Source organism: Monopterus albus, unplaced genomic scaffold, assembly GCF_001952655.1.
Source record: "Monopterus albus unplaced genomic scaffold, M_albus_1.0 scaffold140.1, whole genome shotgun sequence".
NCBI lineage: Eukaryota > Metazoa > Chordata > Actinopteri > Synbranchiformes > Synbranchidae > Monopterus > Monopterus albus.
In genome coordinates, this window is record NW_018128020.1 from 678,633 (window position 1) to 696,448 (window position 17,816).

At 43.3% G+C, this 17,816-nt stretch overlaps 2 protein-coding genes across 5 annotated transcripts in view; both read right to left on the bottom strand.

Moving 5' to 3' along the window:
• The window catches only part of LOC109967959 (regulator of G-protein signaling 6-like), a 50,485-nt gene extending 49,430 nt beyond the window's left edge, over positions 1-1,055 (bottom strand). For all 3 annotated transcript variants that reach the window (XM_020613898.1, XM_020613897.1, XM_020613895.1), the window contains exon 1: positions 975-1,055. The gene's annotated coding sequence lies outside the window, so the exon portion shown is untranslated. The remainder of the gene's footprint in view (positions 1-974) is intronic.
• Positions 1-17,816, bottom strand: part of LOC109967958 (signal-induced proliferation-associated 1-like protein 1) — a 71,081-nt gene that overhangs the window by 1,071 nt on the left and 52,194 nt on the right. Inside the window, exons 4-21 of one of the 2 annotated variants that reach the window (XM_020613893.1) lie at positions 16,779-16,967; positions 16,428-16,602; positions 15,696-15,799; positions 14,874-15,031; positions 9,515-10,094; positions 8,249-8,523; positions 7,882-8,136; positions 7,632-7,778; positions 7,377-7,531; positions 7,175-7,257; positions 6,402-6,808; positions 5,345-5,581; positions 4,527-4,689; positions 3,855-4,056; positions 3,275-3,424; positions 2,577-2,694; positions 2,234-2,312; positions 975-1,087 (exon numbers count right to left, since the gene is read on the bottom strand). In XM_020613893.1, coding sequence (XP_020469549.1) covers positions 975-1,087; positions 2,234-2,312; positions 2,577-2,694; positions 3,275-3,424; positions 3,855-4,056; positions 4,527-4,689; positions 5,345-5,581; positions 6,402-6,808; positions 7,175-7,257; positions 7,377-7,531; positions 7,632-7,778; positions 7,882-8,136; positions 8,249-8,523; positions 9,515-10,094; positions 14,874-15,031; positions 15,696-15,799; positions 16,428-16,602; positions 16,779-16,967 — 3,590 coding nt within the window. Of the gene's footprint in view, positions 1-15; positions 1,088-2,233; positions 2,313-2,576; positions 2,695-3,274; positions 3,425-3,854; positions 4,057-4,526; positions 4,690-5,344; positions 5,582-6,401; positions 6,809-7,174; positions 7,258-7,376; positions 7,532-7,631; positions 7,779-7,881; positions 8,137-8,248; positions 8,524-9,514; positions 10,095-14,873; positions 15,032-15,695; positions 15,800-16,427; positions 16,603-16,778; positions 16,968-17,816 lie in introns of those variants that run through there. The other variant, XM_020613894.1, reaches the window with a different exon arrangement.

Below are 17,816 nucleotides of genomic sequence, written 5' to 3' on the forward strand. Positions count from 1 at the left end.
TATATACACACACACACACACACACACACACACAGACACACACACACAGAGTACATTAATCTGAATCAGACACTGAGTTGTCAGTCTCCATAGCGACTTCTGTGTTTTTACAATATTTTTTCATTTCATCAACTTGTGACCAGCAGTCCTGTACAAGTTTTACTTGCTTTTAACCCTCTAGAAAAGCATTTGTTACACTTTTTATAACAATACAGACAGGCACTTGACCTTAGTGGTTTCCACCATGTGCTATGCAAGGGCTGTCTGTCTGTCTGTATCTACCTACCCACACTGTTAGTGAAAACCCATAATCTCTTTTAGGGGATGACATCGTCATCTCATGCAGCTTCTTTTCTTTTGGTTAGGAATAAAAAGTAATCAATGCTGTTATCACTGAATTAGGAAATTTGGAAAATCTCTAAAGAGCAATTAAATTACAAAGCACAAAGTCAGTGAACTTTTAGAACGTGTCAGCCTCTCTCATAGAAGGGCTATTTTTGCCTACTCTTGCATGGGATGAATAAACTGAAGCTTTTTAATTGGAAAGCTATTCACTTGTAATTAGGGTAGCTGGGGAGCTAAACTGGGACAGTAAATTTAAATCCTTTTACGTTCACAGCAACATTTGCTGGCATGCAGGAACAATCCATTCACATGGGCACAAAGTATCATAATATTTGTGAAATCTTAATGAAGAGAGTGCATGCTGATTAAAACTGTAACACAGTTACTGCTCTTTTTTCTGTATTCAACTGTTCTGTCTTGTAATGATGATCACAGGATGGCATGTTAATTTCATGTTGGCACTGGTTTGTTAAAACCCAAGAGAAACAGGTCACAGTGTGACTAATCCTGTAGCGTGTACAGTACTGAGCAACTACGTTTTAGATCAGTTTGAGTAGTTATCCGACTCCTAATGTAGAGCAATCAGCAGCTCTATGCATCAGTTCATGTCAATGGTGTTGAAAACCCACTCAGTGAACTTCTTGAGCTTGGCTGAGGCGCTGTAGGATTCCTCCAGAAGACGCTGGTTGTCCTCTCGCAGGCTCTGAATCTGAGCCTGCAGTGACGCTTTGGCATCCTTCTCCTGAATGTGACAAAGACACTCGTAGTTTTTGTCCGTATTTATATAATGCACTTCATGATTAACGAGAAAGTACTAGAAAAAAACCTGAGCAATCTGATGTGAAATTTTGGGTTTTTACCTTTCGTTTCACACCTTATCTTTACTTGTGCTCAAGAAAAAACACACATCAAGGTTACTTCAGTTATTCAAATCTTTGTCTTCAAAGCACAACTGATGACATTAGATTAATTACAAATCCTCTGGAAAAAAATGTAATTTGGTTTTTAAGCTGTTTGTTTAATAACTAGGTTACTTTTTGATATCAAAACAAATCAGATTTATCATGCATTGCTATTCAAAATATGAATGCTTGTTAATTACATTACAGTTAAACTGTGTAGCATTCTGTCCGTGCAGATTCTCAGTCATCCAGGTCATAGTAAGCTAGAAAAACTTAGAAAAATCAACAGAGTTGTTTTGCGATCTCTGCCCAAACACGCCCACCAGGACAATAGGCGTCAGTCCACAGGTGAGAGTTCAAAGACAGGTAACGACTCTCACCAATACTGGGCTATAATGACTCAGTCGTTAGGGGACACTGTTGGCCTTCAAAGGACTGAAAGACCACCGAAGGGGATAAATATCTCCGACTCAACGCCAGTCAGGCAGAACTGATTAAGCCTCTTGGATGAGAGTTGAAACGTCTTTGACCTAAAAACCTAGTCCAGTTGATTTTTCTATGTTTTTTCAGCTGTGTGGCATTCTGAAATGCTCACAGTATCATTTGCAGAAGCATCAGCATTAACTAAAAAAAAAAAGTTTCAATCAACTGATATTTATAAGGATAAGGATAATACACCTTTATTGGCCAAGTATGTTACACACAAGCAATTTGTTTCCGGTACAGAACCGATGGCAGCCATCTGCGGCGCCAACTCAACCGATGGCTCTATCCATCAGAGGCAACTTGGGGATCAGTGTCTTGCCCAAGGACACTTCGACATGTGGACTGGAGGCACCGAGATTCGAACCTTCAACCTTCTGGTTGGGAGACAACTGCTCTACCCACCGCATCACTATGGAGTCTTTAATAGCTCTAGTGACTTTACAAATGCTGTATGTCTCAGTAAAACAGGAGACGAGCTCTCAGTCTGAATCATAACTCACTTTCCTCAGGTCCTCCTGTAGTGCCTTCACCAGTGACTCCAGTTGGCCGACCTTCCCCATCAGACAAACTGGAGTCTCTCTGTGAAAAGGGACCATTAGCTGGGACAAAGCAGTGGTTGTCTGTGCAAATTCATTTTATACAGGTTATCAATCGGACACAAAGACTGGAACAAGTCATGTTCACAGACAGGTATGCATTAAGTAGAAAAGGCAGCTAATTAGTGGTAGTAGCTGCAGTAGTGTTTCATAGGGCTTAACTATGCAGAGTTTTCCATGGAACAGAGCTGGACACCAGTGGATTTAAGCAAAGGCTGGTCCCAGGCTGTGACCTAAGGCCTCTTACCCAGGTGAGGGCTGTTTCAGTGGGGCTGCTTGAGGCTCAGCCTGCTGGGGGATGGTGGCTGCTGCACTCTCAGCCATGGAGTTCTCCTCCTGGGCTGCTAGGAAGACCAGCCTTTGCTCTGAAGGAAACACAGCAAAAGACTATTATTAAACTGCGGCAGGGCAGCACAGTGCAGTGATTAGCGCTGTTGCCTCACAGCAAGAAGGTTCCGGGTTTGAGCCCTGGCCAACTGTGTGCCTTTCTGTGTCACATTTGCATGTTCTCCCTGTGCCTACGTGGGTCCTCTCCGGCTTCCTCCCACCGTCCAAAGACATGCAGCTTAGGCTGATTGGTGACCTTAAGTTGCACGTAGGAATGAGCGTGTGTGTGTGTGTGTGTGTGTGTGTGTGTGTGTGTGTGTGTGTGTGTGTGTGTGGGTGTGTGTGTTTTTTTGTCTGTGACAGACGGGTGCCCTGTCCAGGGTGAACCCTGCCTCTCGTTCACTGTCAGCTGAGATCGGCTCCAGCCCCTCTGTGACCCTCATTAGTATAAGTGGAATAGATAATGGATGGACTGGAGCAAGAACCAATACAGAGCAACAGTACCCACATCTGGTATTAACTGAAATGACACCACCCTCTACTGAAAAGCAATAAAAGTAGTTAACTTTAATTTGCAATGATTTTCTGGGAAAAAATGAAAACACAATATGTGCCTACCCTCGAAGGCCTTGGCAGCATCTACCAGGTGGGCCCAATCCAGCGGGCCATCTGCACCAGTGTCAGGCAGGGGCATGAGGACAGGGTCCTGCAACTGCTGCTGCTGCTTCTCCTGCTCCGACTCAGAGTTCTCTGGGGCTGACAAGTCTCCTGTGTAAGATAAATAGCAAAGTAAAACACACTGGACACACTTTGTTTCTGCTCTCCCATGACAGAAAAACAGAGAAATGCTGCAACAAAAACCAATGCTACATTTAATTTGATATTGTCTGTCATATTTTGGCCCTTTGGACATGTGTAGTCTCTGTTTTTTCAGATCAAATCAAATCAAATCAAATTTTATTTGTATAGCGCCAAATCACAACAAAAGTCATCTCAGGACACTTTACAAAGTAAGGTCTAGACCTTACTGTTATCACTATTATTACAGAGGGAAAACCCAACAAATCCCCCTTGAGCAAGCACTTGGCGATGAGATTATGTGATGCATATTACATTTTCCGAAGTGACTACTTTTGTTATAACTACATATGTATCATACTCCCAACTCCTCTGTCTTCAAGTACTATTGAAGTTTCACCTAGGGATTTGTATGATGATCGGCGGCTTGGTCCACGGCGAGCAGTGGGTGAGCGTGGCATGGTCAAGCAGCTGAACAGAAGGTCAGTGGTGGTATCACGCTGTCCGCTGGAGGACGGTCCCCTCTGCCCACCGTAGATACTCTCATCTGATAGTGTTCTCTGGAGTGAGCGACGATTGGGCGGTGGGCCCAGAAATAACGGCTTCACACAGGGGTGGAAACAGACAAGGAGTCGCAAAATTCAAGTAAAACAACGTTAGATCCATTGAAAATAATATTTAATTGGAAGAGTCACTTTCAAATAAACACTAGTAAAAAAAACAAGATGTTACTCTCAGCGGTTGCCAGTCCGTTTTGTCAGACAGACCCCAACATTCCTGAGTTGAACTCAAGTACCTCTTCATCGATCCTGCCCATCATGTTCCAAGTATGTTCTCATTAATAGCTTTTAAACTAATTTAAATTCTATGCCCACTTGCTAGTTGGTGTTAAATGAGTTGTAACTGACTTGGGTTGATATAATTTTTTTAAATGAAATCTTAGTTTCCTTTTTTTTTTCAGCTGAGCTGAGTTTCCCCACATACTCCCTGGCTTAACTGCCCATGGTCATGAATCACTGTACTATGTTACCATCACCAGTATAGACAATTAAGCCACAGCCTTTCTCAGCACCTTCTCTTCATGTGCAGTGGGTGGAGGGCTGTCAAGCATTATGAGCTTCTTCAAGTCTTCTTCCAAGCTGGACTTGGCAGTGGTCCGCTGGGGCGACGAGGAGTCACGGAGATTGGCCCTGAGCTGCAGCTGGCCACCCAGGTGACAGTCACTCTGGTGCCGTCTGGAGATAAAAGTAAAGCCTAACTCAGACAGATAGTGTAGTTCTTAAATCCACAAAAAGACGCACAGACAATGAGAAAATTTAAAAAGAGCAAATAAAGGTAATAGAGGCGGTGGTCTGGAATGTAATAAAGCATGGCTGTGATTAGAGGTCACCAGTTCAAATTCCCAAACAGGATGGGACAATTTATGAATGATAAGTTGTTCTCTTGACATGACCATGACATTACACTTAACCATTTAATCGCTTCAGAAGAAGAAACTGGTCTGCTGAGCAGCTGCAGGAAGTGAAATTACCATTGTCATTAGCCACAAGTGATGCATTCACTCTTTGGCCTAAACACAAAGATGTGTTGCCTCAATTAAATAAAAAAGTTGAAATTCTGAAAGTTTAGTCACCCTTTCCTGGTAACCAAACACCACTAATAAAATATCTTTAAAGCCCAGTTATACCAGAGGGTGGCAGTGTTGACCACATTAAAAATCATCAACATCAGTTGAGCAGTCACTGGGACAAAAGATGACAAAAAGTCCTTCCTTCCCATAGCCTCTGTCACATCAACATCACTAACAGAAGGGCACATTTCTACACTGAATGATAATGCAGGCACAACATAGTGAACTGCATGAGAGAGTGGAAACTAGTCCTATTTTACTTGCGAGTGCTGCCAAAGTCCACAGAGTTGACGGTTCCCCCAGGTTTCCTCCATCCGATTAGGTATTTTGATGTTGCTCCTTGACGAGGGTAGAAACTCTTGGTCCCTGGGGATTGGGGTTTAGGGGATGTGGGTGAAGTGGCTGGGGCTGCTGCTGCTGCTGCTGCCTCCTCCTGTGGTGACATGGGGATGCAGCCCTGACCCACTGGGCTCCCTGAGTGGCCAGAACTCAGCATGCTGGAAAATGAAGGCATGTGCATAGAAAGGAATCACAGACTTTAATATTTATGTAATAATAAAATACAGAAGCAGCTAGAGCAGATTAGATGCCTGCTGCTGTTGTTTAAACTATGAAAAATATGTTGATATCTGTATCAAGACTGTTTGCATATATAGACAACCAGACTGTCTAAACCTTTAGTAAACTTGTTCCATCCCTATATCTCCTACAATTTCTGAAGATGGAATCAACTGATGAATTGATCTTTAAAAAATGACATTGTGTCTTTGCACTTAATTACCAGCACATTCAAATAACATTTCTCCTTAGTTTGACATAAAAGCTTGTGTTTTCAAATGGCAAGTTTTGACTGCCTACAAGTGTGTGTGCACATGCTATAATAAAGCTGCCAGTGTACAGGTGTGGTGGAGCAGAGTTATTTCTGGCTGAGGTGAGAAGAGAGGGAGGTAAGCTAAAGTTGATTCAAGGAAAGTGGGCTTTAAATGAGAGGGAACAGCACTCAGCATATTTTGCACTTCTAGCAACTCAAGCACTTCCTTTCTATAATGTACACTGGGAGATGGAGATGCAACCAAATGCAAAGACCACACACACACACACACACACACACACACACACACACACACACACACAGTTATTTCATTGTTCCTCTCTCCCTTTCTTAATGCCAAAGAGCGAAGGTTTGGACTTCTCCCATCATATATGTTACAGCATACATGCATATACAGTATCTGGACTAGAACAAATCACTGTCTAATGAAAAATTGATGCCAGGACACAAATTCCTCAGCTGACTCTAACAGAACAGCAGCACACCTGGAGTGGGAGGCGCCATCACTCCGGCTGTAGGAGCCACTGTCAGGAGCTGGTGGGCTCTTTTCCGGGTTCTCACTGCTTCCAATGGCAACAAGGTTGTCTGTTGTTTTAGGCAAAGTGTCAGTGGCCCTCTGGCTGCCTGCTGAGTCATCCTGCCATGGGATTTTCTCGCTGCCCCTAAAGGCACCAGTGGAGGAAGATGTGCTGCTTTGGGTGGCAGTGAAGGAGGTGGCATCAATGCCGCTGTCAGTGGAGGTGCCCTGAAGGTAACCGCTGAGCTCCAACTCACTCTGCACTCCAGAACGTGAGCCAACTTCGTACCACTTCTCATCACTGTGCACAGAGCTGGAGGCGTTGCTGGAGAGCGTGTTGCTGCTTGACTGGCTGGAAGAATATGGCGTGTCCACCTATTGACAGACAAGAAATCAAATGATCATTATCAAACTTGGAAAAAAAAACATGATTCTCCATATCTGTCTGTACATATTCCCCAAAAATAGTTTGCCAATGTGTCTAACCTTTATCACTTAAATAACTTGAAGAACACACACCTGCTCATGCCACTGTAGTTCTTAAGGAGTTAGAAATATTTCAGTGACTGGTCTTAGTACAGGTTGGTATACACATACTGTAGCTCTTATTGAGAAGTACATAATCTTTGCCAACAGCAGTCGTTTGGTTACCACAGGGCTTCCCTCATCAATCTGTTTCCTGCCATCAATTAGGAAGAAGAAAATTATATACAATATGTTGTGTTGTTGATTCCAGCTCACCTTAGTGCTTTTGTTAGGAGACATGTGGTCGCTCTGCTCTGCCAGATGAAGTCGAGAAATCACTGCCTTGGAAACCACAGTGTCTATATAAAGCAAAGACGTACAGGAAATTAGATCTGTAGATAGGTTACAGCATAGTGAAAGTCATGTTTCATCTGATGCTATCACTAATACCATGTTCTAATTTCAGAGTTCCTCTTACCTGCATTGCTTTTGTCCCCCAGTCTGCTGCCTGCATCCGCCCCCCCAGTTCGGGTCCATCCAACACCAGTGCTAGATGACGCTTTGATCCCACTGGTCATATCACCTGCCTGCTGCACAGATGACACAGGGTCATGGCAGTTGTTGTTATTAAACCTGGAAGTGAGACAGAAAAGGTCATCTATGTTGCCAGGTACAGTAGTGCAGCAGGCCAATTTAGTGTACTGTATGTGATCCATTATAAAGGCAAACCTACCCATCAGGCATAGATTTCTGCCTCCAGTGGCTGGAGCTCCCCTTCCAGTCTGTGTAGGAGAGGCTGGAAGGGGAGTTTGTGTTGTGCAGTGTGCGACCCATCATGATGGTGCCGACAAGAGCGTAATTGTCATTGCTTGGGGAATATCTGTGAAGAAACATATGGATGGCATCAAAGACATACTAGAGCCAGAGAGCTCTGAGTTCAGTGTGTCAAAGGTTTCATAACAGCATCATATGCATTCTGTGACCTTTTGGAGTTAAGGGGCCGGCCATCACTGGACACACTGCGGGGAATAGCAGAGTTCCGGTCACTAAAGTCTGAAGGTGGGGCCTTGATCAAGGTCCCCCCAGTGCCAGCAGCACGTGTTTGTGGGCTGGATGTAGTGCGTGGCCACCTGGTGTTGTTGCTGGTGGGGCGGAAGGGGAACTTTAACTCATAGGGCATGCCCTCCTTGTGATTCTTGTAGTCCACTAGAGGCATGTGGTAGATTTCCGAGCAACCTCTGTTGGCACATGATGTGTTCACAGTCAGAAGACGCTAGCTTCAAAAATCTACTGTCAACTGCATTTGGTAAAATTTCCTTTGCATTTACTGATCATCTTTGTCCACTCTACCTGCGTGGCGTAGAGTCTTCATGAGGAGGAATGATAACCACCTTCACAGTGACCGAGGTTCGGAGCAGGTCGATCATCTGCTCGTGGGACAGTGAGGCTACTGCCACCTTACAAATCTCCACCAATCGACTGCCCTGCCTGAGACCAGCCTGCCAGGCATAACCGTAGGGCTCAACCTCGGCTACAATGCCCTCAAAGTTGACATGAAAGCCCAGCTGGCCTAGTGCGTTACGGCGCAGGGTCATGTCTGTGGTCTGACTGCCTTTAGTCAACAGCTACAGAACAGACAAAGGAGTGAGAAAGAGAAATGCATAAAACTTGCAAACATGCTCCTACAAACCATATCTTTTGTAGGTGAACTAATATGTAATAATTTCACCACAATCTCATGCTTTAAGATAAATCTGACCTGATACTAAAACGTACCCAAATAAGCTGAGGCACATATTTGAACCACATACCATGAATAGAAGCACCTTAAATTATTCAGCACACTCTCCTGATAATGGCTTACTGTTAAGACACCCTGTCTAGCCCTTTCTCTACCTAGCCCAGGAGTGATTCACAACAGGAACAGAGCTTCAGTCAGCCACAACAAAGACTGTGGAAAAAAACATCCCTGCTTTACAAGAAGGGGGACATGCCAGAGCTGGTAGCAGGCAACACTAATGTTTTACCATCAACTAAAAATGCTCTGTCAGAGAAATGATTTAAATGCCCCACCAAAAAGTCATTACCTATCCCACAGTAAAAACCTCAGTAATCATATCATATCACCAAATGACTACATATTGTGCTTAGCATGACTTACTGTCTAATCATAGAGTCAACACTACAACTGTGGCTTTTGGGTGATTGTATAATTTGAGGCTACGCCCTTATGTTGCTATAATAACATCAGCGATACTTATATTTTCATACTACTGTTGTCAGGGAAGTGGACACAGGGCATCGCATGGCCTCACAAACTCGATCATGGGACTGGAAGTCAGCGATAACAATTAAAAAATTCACAAAGTACTTGTTGTCTACAAGACTGTTCAGTGGCTACAGGGACAATCCAAAGGGCCCTAACCTTTGTACTCAGGCTGCAGAGGCTGGCTGATTTAGAAATGGGTCCTTATTTTATGTGTGTAAATTGGAAAAGATTTCCGTATTACTAGCTAGAATATAAATATAATTTAAAGCAGTAATAACATTCATGATAGTCAGAGATAAAAGGGCTTATGGGTGTAATGTCATAGACAGTAGTGGTGTCCCACTGACCTCCAGTCTTTTGACAACCTCTCCAAAATCTTCTGTGTTGTTATTGATGGACCGCAATGACACACTCTCACCACGCTCATAGTAGATCTTCAGGGAGGCAGGGCTCCCCGTTGACCAACCAATCACATCACGTGTGGTGCAGTTAAATACAACTGCTTTGGCCTCCTGATCCAGTAGGATGATGAAGTCATTTGAAATGGCCAGCAGGCACTCACGTTCAGCACCGGCTACCTGATCTTCAACATGCACCTGCCAGGTCACCGCTCCCAGACTTCGAAGCTCTGCCCCACTGTATGGACGCACCCTCTCGCGCCGTTTGTGTGCCAGAGAGATGAAAGGGAATTTCCCAGCGGGTTCTACTGGAGTACTGGTCACATGACGCTCTGCTAAGTCCCGTAGGTACTCCTGCCGTGTGCGTGTTGCCATGGCGCCAAACTTATCTGACTTGTGGGCTGCGTTCTCAGCGTTTATGACTTTGGCCAACAGGAAGTCCCTGAAGACAGTGGACTTGGGGAAGGTCACACCATTGGGGATTGGTGGGCCAAAGGAGGGGACATCCTGGGAGCGAGTAACAGCCACACTGTGGAGGAAGAAAATGAGAGTTCTGCGGTTTGATGTCACTGTAAACAAACAAACATCTGCACATTGATTTTTAAAAGGCCTTTGTGCTTTAAAAGTATGGCTTGTTTTAATATAATGTTTTAATCTGATTGTCATAAAATGATATATGGTTGCAAAAATATAGACTACAGGAAAACAAATGGATATAAAACAGAATTGGATATGTATGTGTCATTATAAATACATAAGCCAAATAGCATTAAACAAAAACAAACTGGTATGGATAAACTGAGACAAAAAACAGAGTTGTCAACTTATTTTCATCATTGTCCTGTAACCTGAGAAAAGTTATGCTGCAAGCAAAAGCAGCACATGGGCTCATAGAAAACAAAGTCGAGACATCTTTCTCATCCCAGAGGTGTTGTTGCCTCTGACCTGTTTCACCTGTGAGTAAAAAGGAGGGTGTTAAAAATCCTTGTTTGCCTCCATCTCCCCAATTCCAAATGCTCAAATTGGTTGTCCAAGGGTTTTTTTACGGTAAAAAACATAAGCAACAATAGCAGACAAACAAAAATCCCCAATTATTGCACATCATTATTCATACCACAATTATCCAATAAACATCAGTACATACTATACATTAATACATAAATACAGGGATTTAAGTAGGGCATAAAAAGAACAAAATTTATAAATAATAAAAGAAAATATCAGCTGTCTAGAGTTTGATTATTATAAATTAGTAAGCAGGAAATGCTGTCTCATACCTGTCAGGCTCAATGTACAACAAATTAATTAAACAAATTGTTCTACTAAACATATTAGGATTATTTTACCATTTAGGATGATATTTGAATTGCTCAAGCAGGTAGTAGCATGTTTATTGTAGACACACTCTAGATTCATAATTCCTACAATTCCTACTGATAACTATCAAGGTTAATTTGTGGGCTAAATGGGCATACATGCAAACAGATACCAGGATTTATGCTCATTACTGGCATCACAGTCTGGTATGGTAACACCACACACCTTCAAAGGGTCATAAAGACTGCAGAGAGGATCATTGGGACTGAACTGCCTGCTATGGACACACTGTACACGCAGCGCTGTCGTAAAAGGGCAGAGAATATACTCAGGGATCCACGCCACCCAGCTCACACTCTGCTCAGACACAAAAACTGCACCTACAGCCTCAGGCACAGCAGGGCGGACAGTATCATCACACAAAGAACTAGGCTTTACAACAGGTTTCTCCCTGCTGCAGTAAGACTGATGGCAAATACGAAAATGTGAGAAATGTGAGAATATATGTGCAAAAATCAATCACTACCTCACCAAGCGTAATGCCATGTGGATTACTAAGTGCGATGTTTGAAGTTCACTGTGGGGAAATACCATTACCCTATTTTTGTGTATTGTGTTTTAATACTTTGTCGCCCTTACGTAACTTTTTATTTTAAGACTAAATGTTCTTTCTGGCTTTCGACTCCTTACCTGACTCCAAAGGAGAGCTGCACAAGAATTCGTATATGCCTAGACTGTCTGTTTATGCATAAATGGCAAATAAAAATCTTGAATCCTTAAAAGCACAGGAGTTTTTGACCAGACAGCTTTGGATAAGCTGATGTGGCAGCCCTGACAAGTCTCCATTCAGAACACTGACTGTAGCAGAAATGTTGCGAACCATGTCTGACTACACTCAGCATCTAAGTACTATACTGTACATCCAATCAAAGTTGACAAGCCAGCCCAGTGCTGACACCCTGCCACTCTCTGCTACGTCATGGTATGGGGAAGCAGCACTACAGCTAGAGCTAGCAAGCACAAACAGTCTAGGTTTCCTAAACAGAGATACAGTTACAGCCTTGTCGGCCCTGTGTGACTTTGAGGCAGTGGTTGAGATTAGTACCAGCAGTAGTAGCAGCAGATTAGTACCTCACTGGCCCCGAGCCACTTACTCCTCTAATGCCCCCGACCTGACTCAATATGACCTGAACATAATCCATCTCAGCAGCAGGCAACAACAAGCTATTAATAACTAGATGACTCAACAAATCATAACATACACATTACTAATAAAGATAAAGCAGAGACCGTATTACTGACATGCTCTTTTTCAAGATAGAATAATTTGAGATTTTGAGAAAATGCAAAACAACAAACATTTAAGGGAAATTGAGTTATAAGTTAGTATGTGTGCCTGTAAGACTTTCTGAGAGTGATGGGTGTGTTTGTTTGCAAATATGTGAAATGCTTATGTGGATCCAGAGGCTGTGGTGTACAGTAACTAGGCAGCACTCAGACAGTGCAAACCTCTACTAAAAGGCAACTCGGTTTCCCCATAATGTCATAAAAGCAATACTCCCATGATAGTTTGGCTCTCATAATATGATTGCCAACCATGAAAACCGACTGCTGGCATTTGTAATGGGATCAATGTCGCCATCAATCTGTGAGGTTATGGTAAGTGACAGTAAAGGGGATCACAGGCTGTACCACTTGTTAGACTCCGAAAGTGGAAATGCAGCTATGTGTTAATAATGTGTATAAGATGTAGCTGCCTGCTAATAGAGCTAGATTGGTCAGATAACAAGTGCTCACACCTCAGAAAACATCAGAACAAATTCTAAACTGGCTTTACTTGGATAGACTGAGCATGTATTCTTAATCTAAGTGGTTACTTTGTCACCTGAAAAGAGTAGTCCCTGCCTGTTTAGCTTTTTCAGCATTTTTAAAAGCCCCTACTCGAACACGCTGTTTGGATTTGTCTCTCTTTATGACATCTTACAAAATGAAGCAGCAGTTCATTTCAGAAATCCTCCTCCCACTCAGATCCATTTTTGGTGCTTCCGGTCAGCCACTGTGATTTTCCCTCTAGAACAGCAATATTGCATAGCTCAAGATGGAAGCACGGATTCCGCTCAGTTGTTGGTTGCACAAACAAGCACACAAGTCGCTGCCTACTTCCATCCTCAAAGCCAGCAAATTTATGGTGGAAATGCTCCTGAATATATCCCTAAAACGTTGCATGACATTGCTAATCCTTTCAATTAGCACAATCAATTCACCGCAATCAATTCAACTGCTCTGCATGGTTTCTAACAAAACCAATGCACCACAACATACAAACATCAGTAGAAAACACTTACCTCCTGGAGTCACCAAAAACCAGACATGCTCTTCTGATTACTGCTGCAAAATATTCTGAATCTCTGTTAGACCAAGTGATTTGGGCCAATGCTAACTTAATTCTGCTCTACAGATACAATTCAACACTCAAAAGATACACTGTTCAGTACGGTGTAGCAAATCCTCATAGCATGTATTCTCTTGCCTGGACCAATACTTTTGTTCAAACCATCAGGGAACAACATCCAGGGAAAAGCTTGTGGCAAACAGTCAGGTATCTTGATCCACAAACTATAAGAACAGTGGCTGGTCAGAAAAAAAGACAGCAAGAAGAAAAGAAAACCGGCTCAAAAAATAAAACTGATTTAACACAGGTGTGAGCTGAGACAGAGAAGGTTGGTCTGACCCGTCTGCTCCTGAGTTGCGGACTCTCTGAGCTCTAAAGGGACTCTACTTTCAACGCCCCTCCTGCTCACGTGCATGTCCGGGTAAAGAGAACACTTCATGCGCATACTGCTAACTCCTTCAGACCACTCCAGTTCTCGCTGCCCAAAGGCAAAGTGGTAGTCAGTGGGAGGAGGAGTAGTGAGGAGAAGGACTGAATTAGTGTGCAAAGGAAAAAAGTGTGTGCATGTGTGCAAGTGTGTGGAGGTGAGCATAGGAAAGAGGTAAAAGGACAAACCGAAGTATGCGAATAAAAGGGAGCAACTATGTGTGAATAATATCCATGTATGCAGAGCACAGAAAGACAAAGTGTGTGCACGGGGACAGTGATGCGTAAGTGTGAATGTCACACAGTCTGATTATTGCAAGGTCAAGAATCAGCCAGCCAAATGTATACTTATGTGAACAGCTACAGTAAAAACAAACCATTCACTGTTCAGGAAGACAGAACAGTGGTTACACAGCAAGCTTTTATGTTTGATCTATGCCTTGGAGTCAGTGTTTTTGTCTTCGTGCTCCTGCATGAAAATAGCATCGCTGGTAGCACTCAGAGTTACTTGGAGCTTTTAAGTTCCTATAAAAAACAAAAGTCCAACTCTGCACTGAGATGGCAGGTTAAAACCTGATTTGTATTAAACATTACTTTGTGGTTTGGTCATCCTGGCCTTTCTTTAGTCTCCAGATATGGAGACTAAAGAAACATCTGTTTAGTTGAAGCTCAAAATGTTTCAGTTTTTGCTGAAATTATCATAAATGTATAAATTCAATTATATGTCTATTATTGAGGTCACAGTTAAAGGTGGTGTTATACTGGTGTTGTACATTTTGAGCCTCATAAACACAGATGGTAAGGGGGAAGTGTTGAATTGAATTGCATACAGTTGTACAGGTGTACCTAATAAAGTGGCCAGTGAGTGTGGGCCAGCACCACTGTGAGGAACAGTTTCACACTCAAATTTGTCTGAGACTGTAAATTAGAAACCATTCCAAGGCTTTGGTAGGCTGATTATTTAAGACCTGCATTTATCCAGAAAGGGGTTCCCTTTTTTTTGGACAAATGTAAATCATGTCACATGTTCATGTTTAGAAGAAAACAAAACTTTTTTCATTGTGGGTCCTCAGACACTTACTGTACACCTTCTTGCTCAATGCATTATTCATTATGTCCACTTTAACTACTGTTCCGCTTTGTTTTCTCTCTTGATCAAACACAAAGACCCACCTGTAGCATGTGTTGTCAGAGCAGGGATTGTGCACTCGGACAATGATGAAGACATGTTGAAAGTGAGAGCGAATGGCCTTGGGAGTGAAGGGGTGAGCACCGGGTTCCTGGAACACAATGGTCACTATGTCGTTGCCTATATGGCGCTTCCTCAGCAACTACGCATTGAAAAACAGCAAAGTCTTAATTAGAGAAGTATGGGACTTCGAACTGACAGCAAAGTCATACAAACCATTCCGTTTAATGGCACTCAAAAACATGTTGTGCTAAATGTTCCTTTAAAATAAAAGTTGAAAGGGAATCAAGTCTGATATAATCAACACAGCCTTCCTTTTAAGGTGCTTTAACTAAGATTTCACAAATTGTCTGATAAATTAAGTAAAAATAGGACAGGACACAGTATCTCTGTACTCCCCTACCCCCCTCTCATGGAGGTGGGTAGGGGAGTACCCTACCCTGTTATTCTAGCTACCCTACACTGTGTTGACAAAGTACATTCTGTAAATCAGCCCCATCTGTTAGCGAAATTTGTAGGTTAGCAAAGTTTGGTAGTCATCTAACACTAGCTTCGGACTGGAGGCTGCATTTTGTACAGTTTGTCACAACCAGGCATCCTTAGTCACTACGAAACAGGATGTGATGGGAGGGGCAAACAGCAGTTAGGAACAGCTCATGGTGTCACTATGATTCTCACTAGACCCTCTAGTGGCTGAAAAGAAAATAGTTGGAGTTGTTTTAAGGTCTTTCCAAACAAAGGACTTTTCCCACTTCCTGATACACAGTTAATGGTATACCACAAAAGGCTGGTCTCTCCATTTTTACCTGTTGTTTGTTGTTGGGTGTGTAAGGCAACAGAGTCGACACATGGAACATGATCTCATAGTCCTTGTATGAAGTGTACAGGGAGTGAGTACCCGTGGAATCCGCTGCAGGAAATATAGCAATACAGTGTTGAGATCAAAGGTACAGTTACTCTCTCACATATTCTGTGCTTGGTGATTTTTATGCAAGGCAAGACTACTTTTTACTATAGCCCAAACAACTAAACAATAGTGAACTGTGGATCAATGTCATTGTGAATAAGATGCTCTATAAACTATTACAGCACATCTATGCACTCATTAGAACCACTGAGGGATAACTGTTGTCACAAGAGCTATAAAAATATACAAAAAAAGATAAGTCAAATTGTCACAAGTACAAAGCTGGAATGAGAAAACTGGGTCCACCTAAAGCAAATATTTGACTAAAAGTGAATAAAGAGGGCAAAGTACAAGCACTATAACGTAGAGTGCCATATAAGAAGGGGAAACCCAACATGCTACCCTGAACCTGCATGTAACTGCTAAAACTAAAGAAAAACTAACACAGAGCAGGATTGCTAGTAAAAAAAAAGCTGGAGCCACTTGGCAGCACAAGATATAATATATTGTGATAACTGGTTGCTGCATCATAACCTGGGTCTTGTATGAATAAAAGCACAAACTGCGTGTTTGTGTCTGTATGTCTACTGTATGTCTCATCTACTATAGGAGTGTGTCTGGGAACTGTTACTTTTGGTGTCCAGCTGGGCTCTGTACTTGGTGAAGCCCTTAAGGCGAACCTTCTCCCCAAGCAGTTGGAGAAATTCTTCCAAGGCGGGACCGGCTGTCTCGTTGTTGTACATCCCCTCTTCTGTACTCTGGCCTGCTCGGCAGTACATCACCCCCACTTTCACCTGAAAACTCAGCTGGGGAACACAAAAACATGCAGACACAATACTTCTTTAACACTTCACGTCAGGACAGAGTACTATATAGTAACTCACAAGACACAAATTCCCTTCTTGTATAAGCAAAATAAGGCAAACAAATGGACACAATCATAAAAAGCTCTGATTATGCAAATTAATACTTGTCCTCCTACCCCTTGTTCGTCCAGTTTCATCAGCTGCTCAGTGACTTTGGGTGTGTTGAGGGACAGTCTAAGGCAGGACAGATCCAGCTCAGGGAGAAGGTACTCCAGTATGTCTTTGATGGGCAGCCCTCGGGTGGTGCCGTGCTTAGAGGTGGAAGGCACTGCATCCTCCAGGATAGAAACTCGGAGAGTCGTCAGCTGAATGGATAGAGACAGAGAGGAAGAGGGGATTACAGTGTTAGAAGAGAAAGAACACACTCAGGAACCCTTGGTGTGCTTTGAACTTCTCTTGGACATGGAAGACACTGATAGTCGGAGGTCACTAAAATTAATGTTAAGTCGGTGTGTAACTTCGCTAAAACAATGTCGGACTCCGTAGTTTTCTCTGGACCCCTACCCAATGTGACCAGTGATGACATGTTTAGCCGCATGTCATTCAACCGCTGGCTGTCTAGGTGGTGCCCAGAAAATAACGTGGGCTTCATAGACAACTGGAAAACATTTTGGGGAAAACCTGGTCTGATTAGCAGAGACGCCATCCATCCCACTTTGGGTGGTGCGGCTCTCTTATCTAGAAATCTGGACGAGTTTGTTTTACAACCTAAATTATGACAACCCAGAGTTGAGTCCAGGATGCAGGGTCACAGTCTTACACGCCTCTCTGCTGTCTCCTTGCAGCTGCTACCCACCCAACGCTCCCAGTACCCCATAGAGACTGTGTCTGCCCCCCGCCCACTTAAATTATATAAATCAAGAATCAAGAGGAGGGGCAGCACGGTGGCACAGTGGTTAGCGCTGTTGCCTCACAGCGAGAAGGTTCCAGGTTCGGGCCCCACCTGGGACCTTTCTGTGTGGAGTTTGCATGTTCTCCCCGTGCTTGCGTGGGTTCTCTCCGGGTACTCCGGCTTCCTCCCACAGTCCAAAGACATGCAGCTAAATTGCCCATAGGAGTGCATGTGCGTGCGTGTGGTTGTTTGTCTATGTGTTAGCCCTGCGATGGATTGGCAACCTGTCCAGGGTCCCCCCCGCCTTCGCCCGCTTACCACC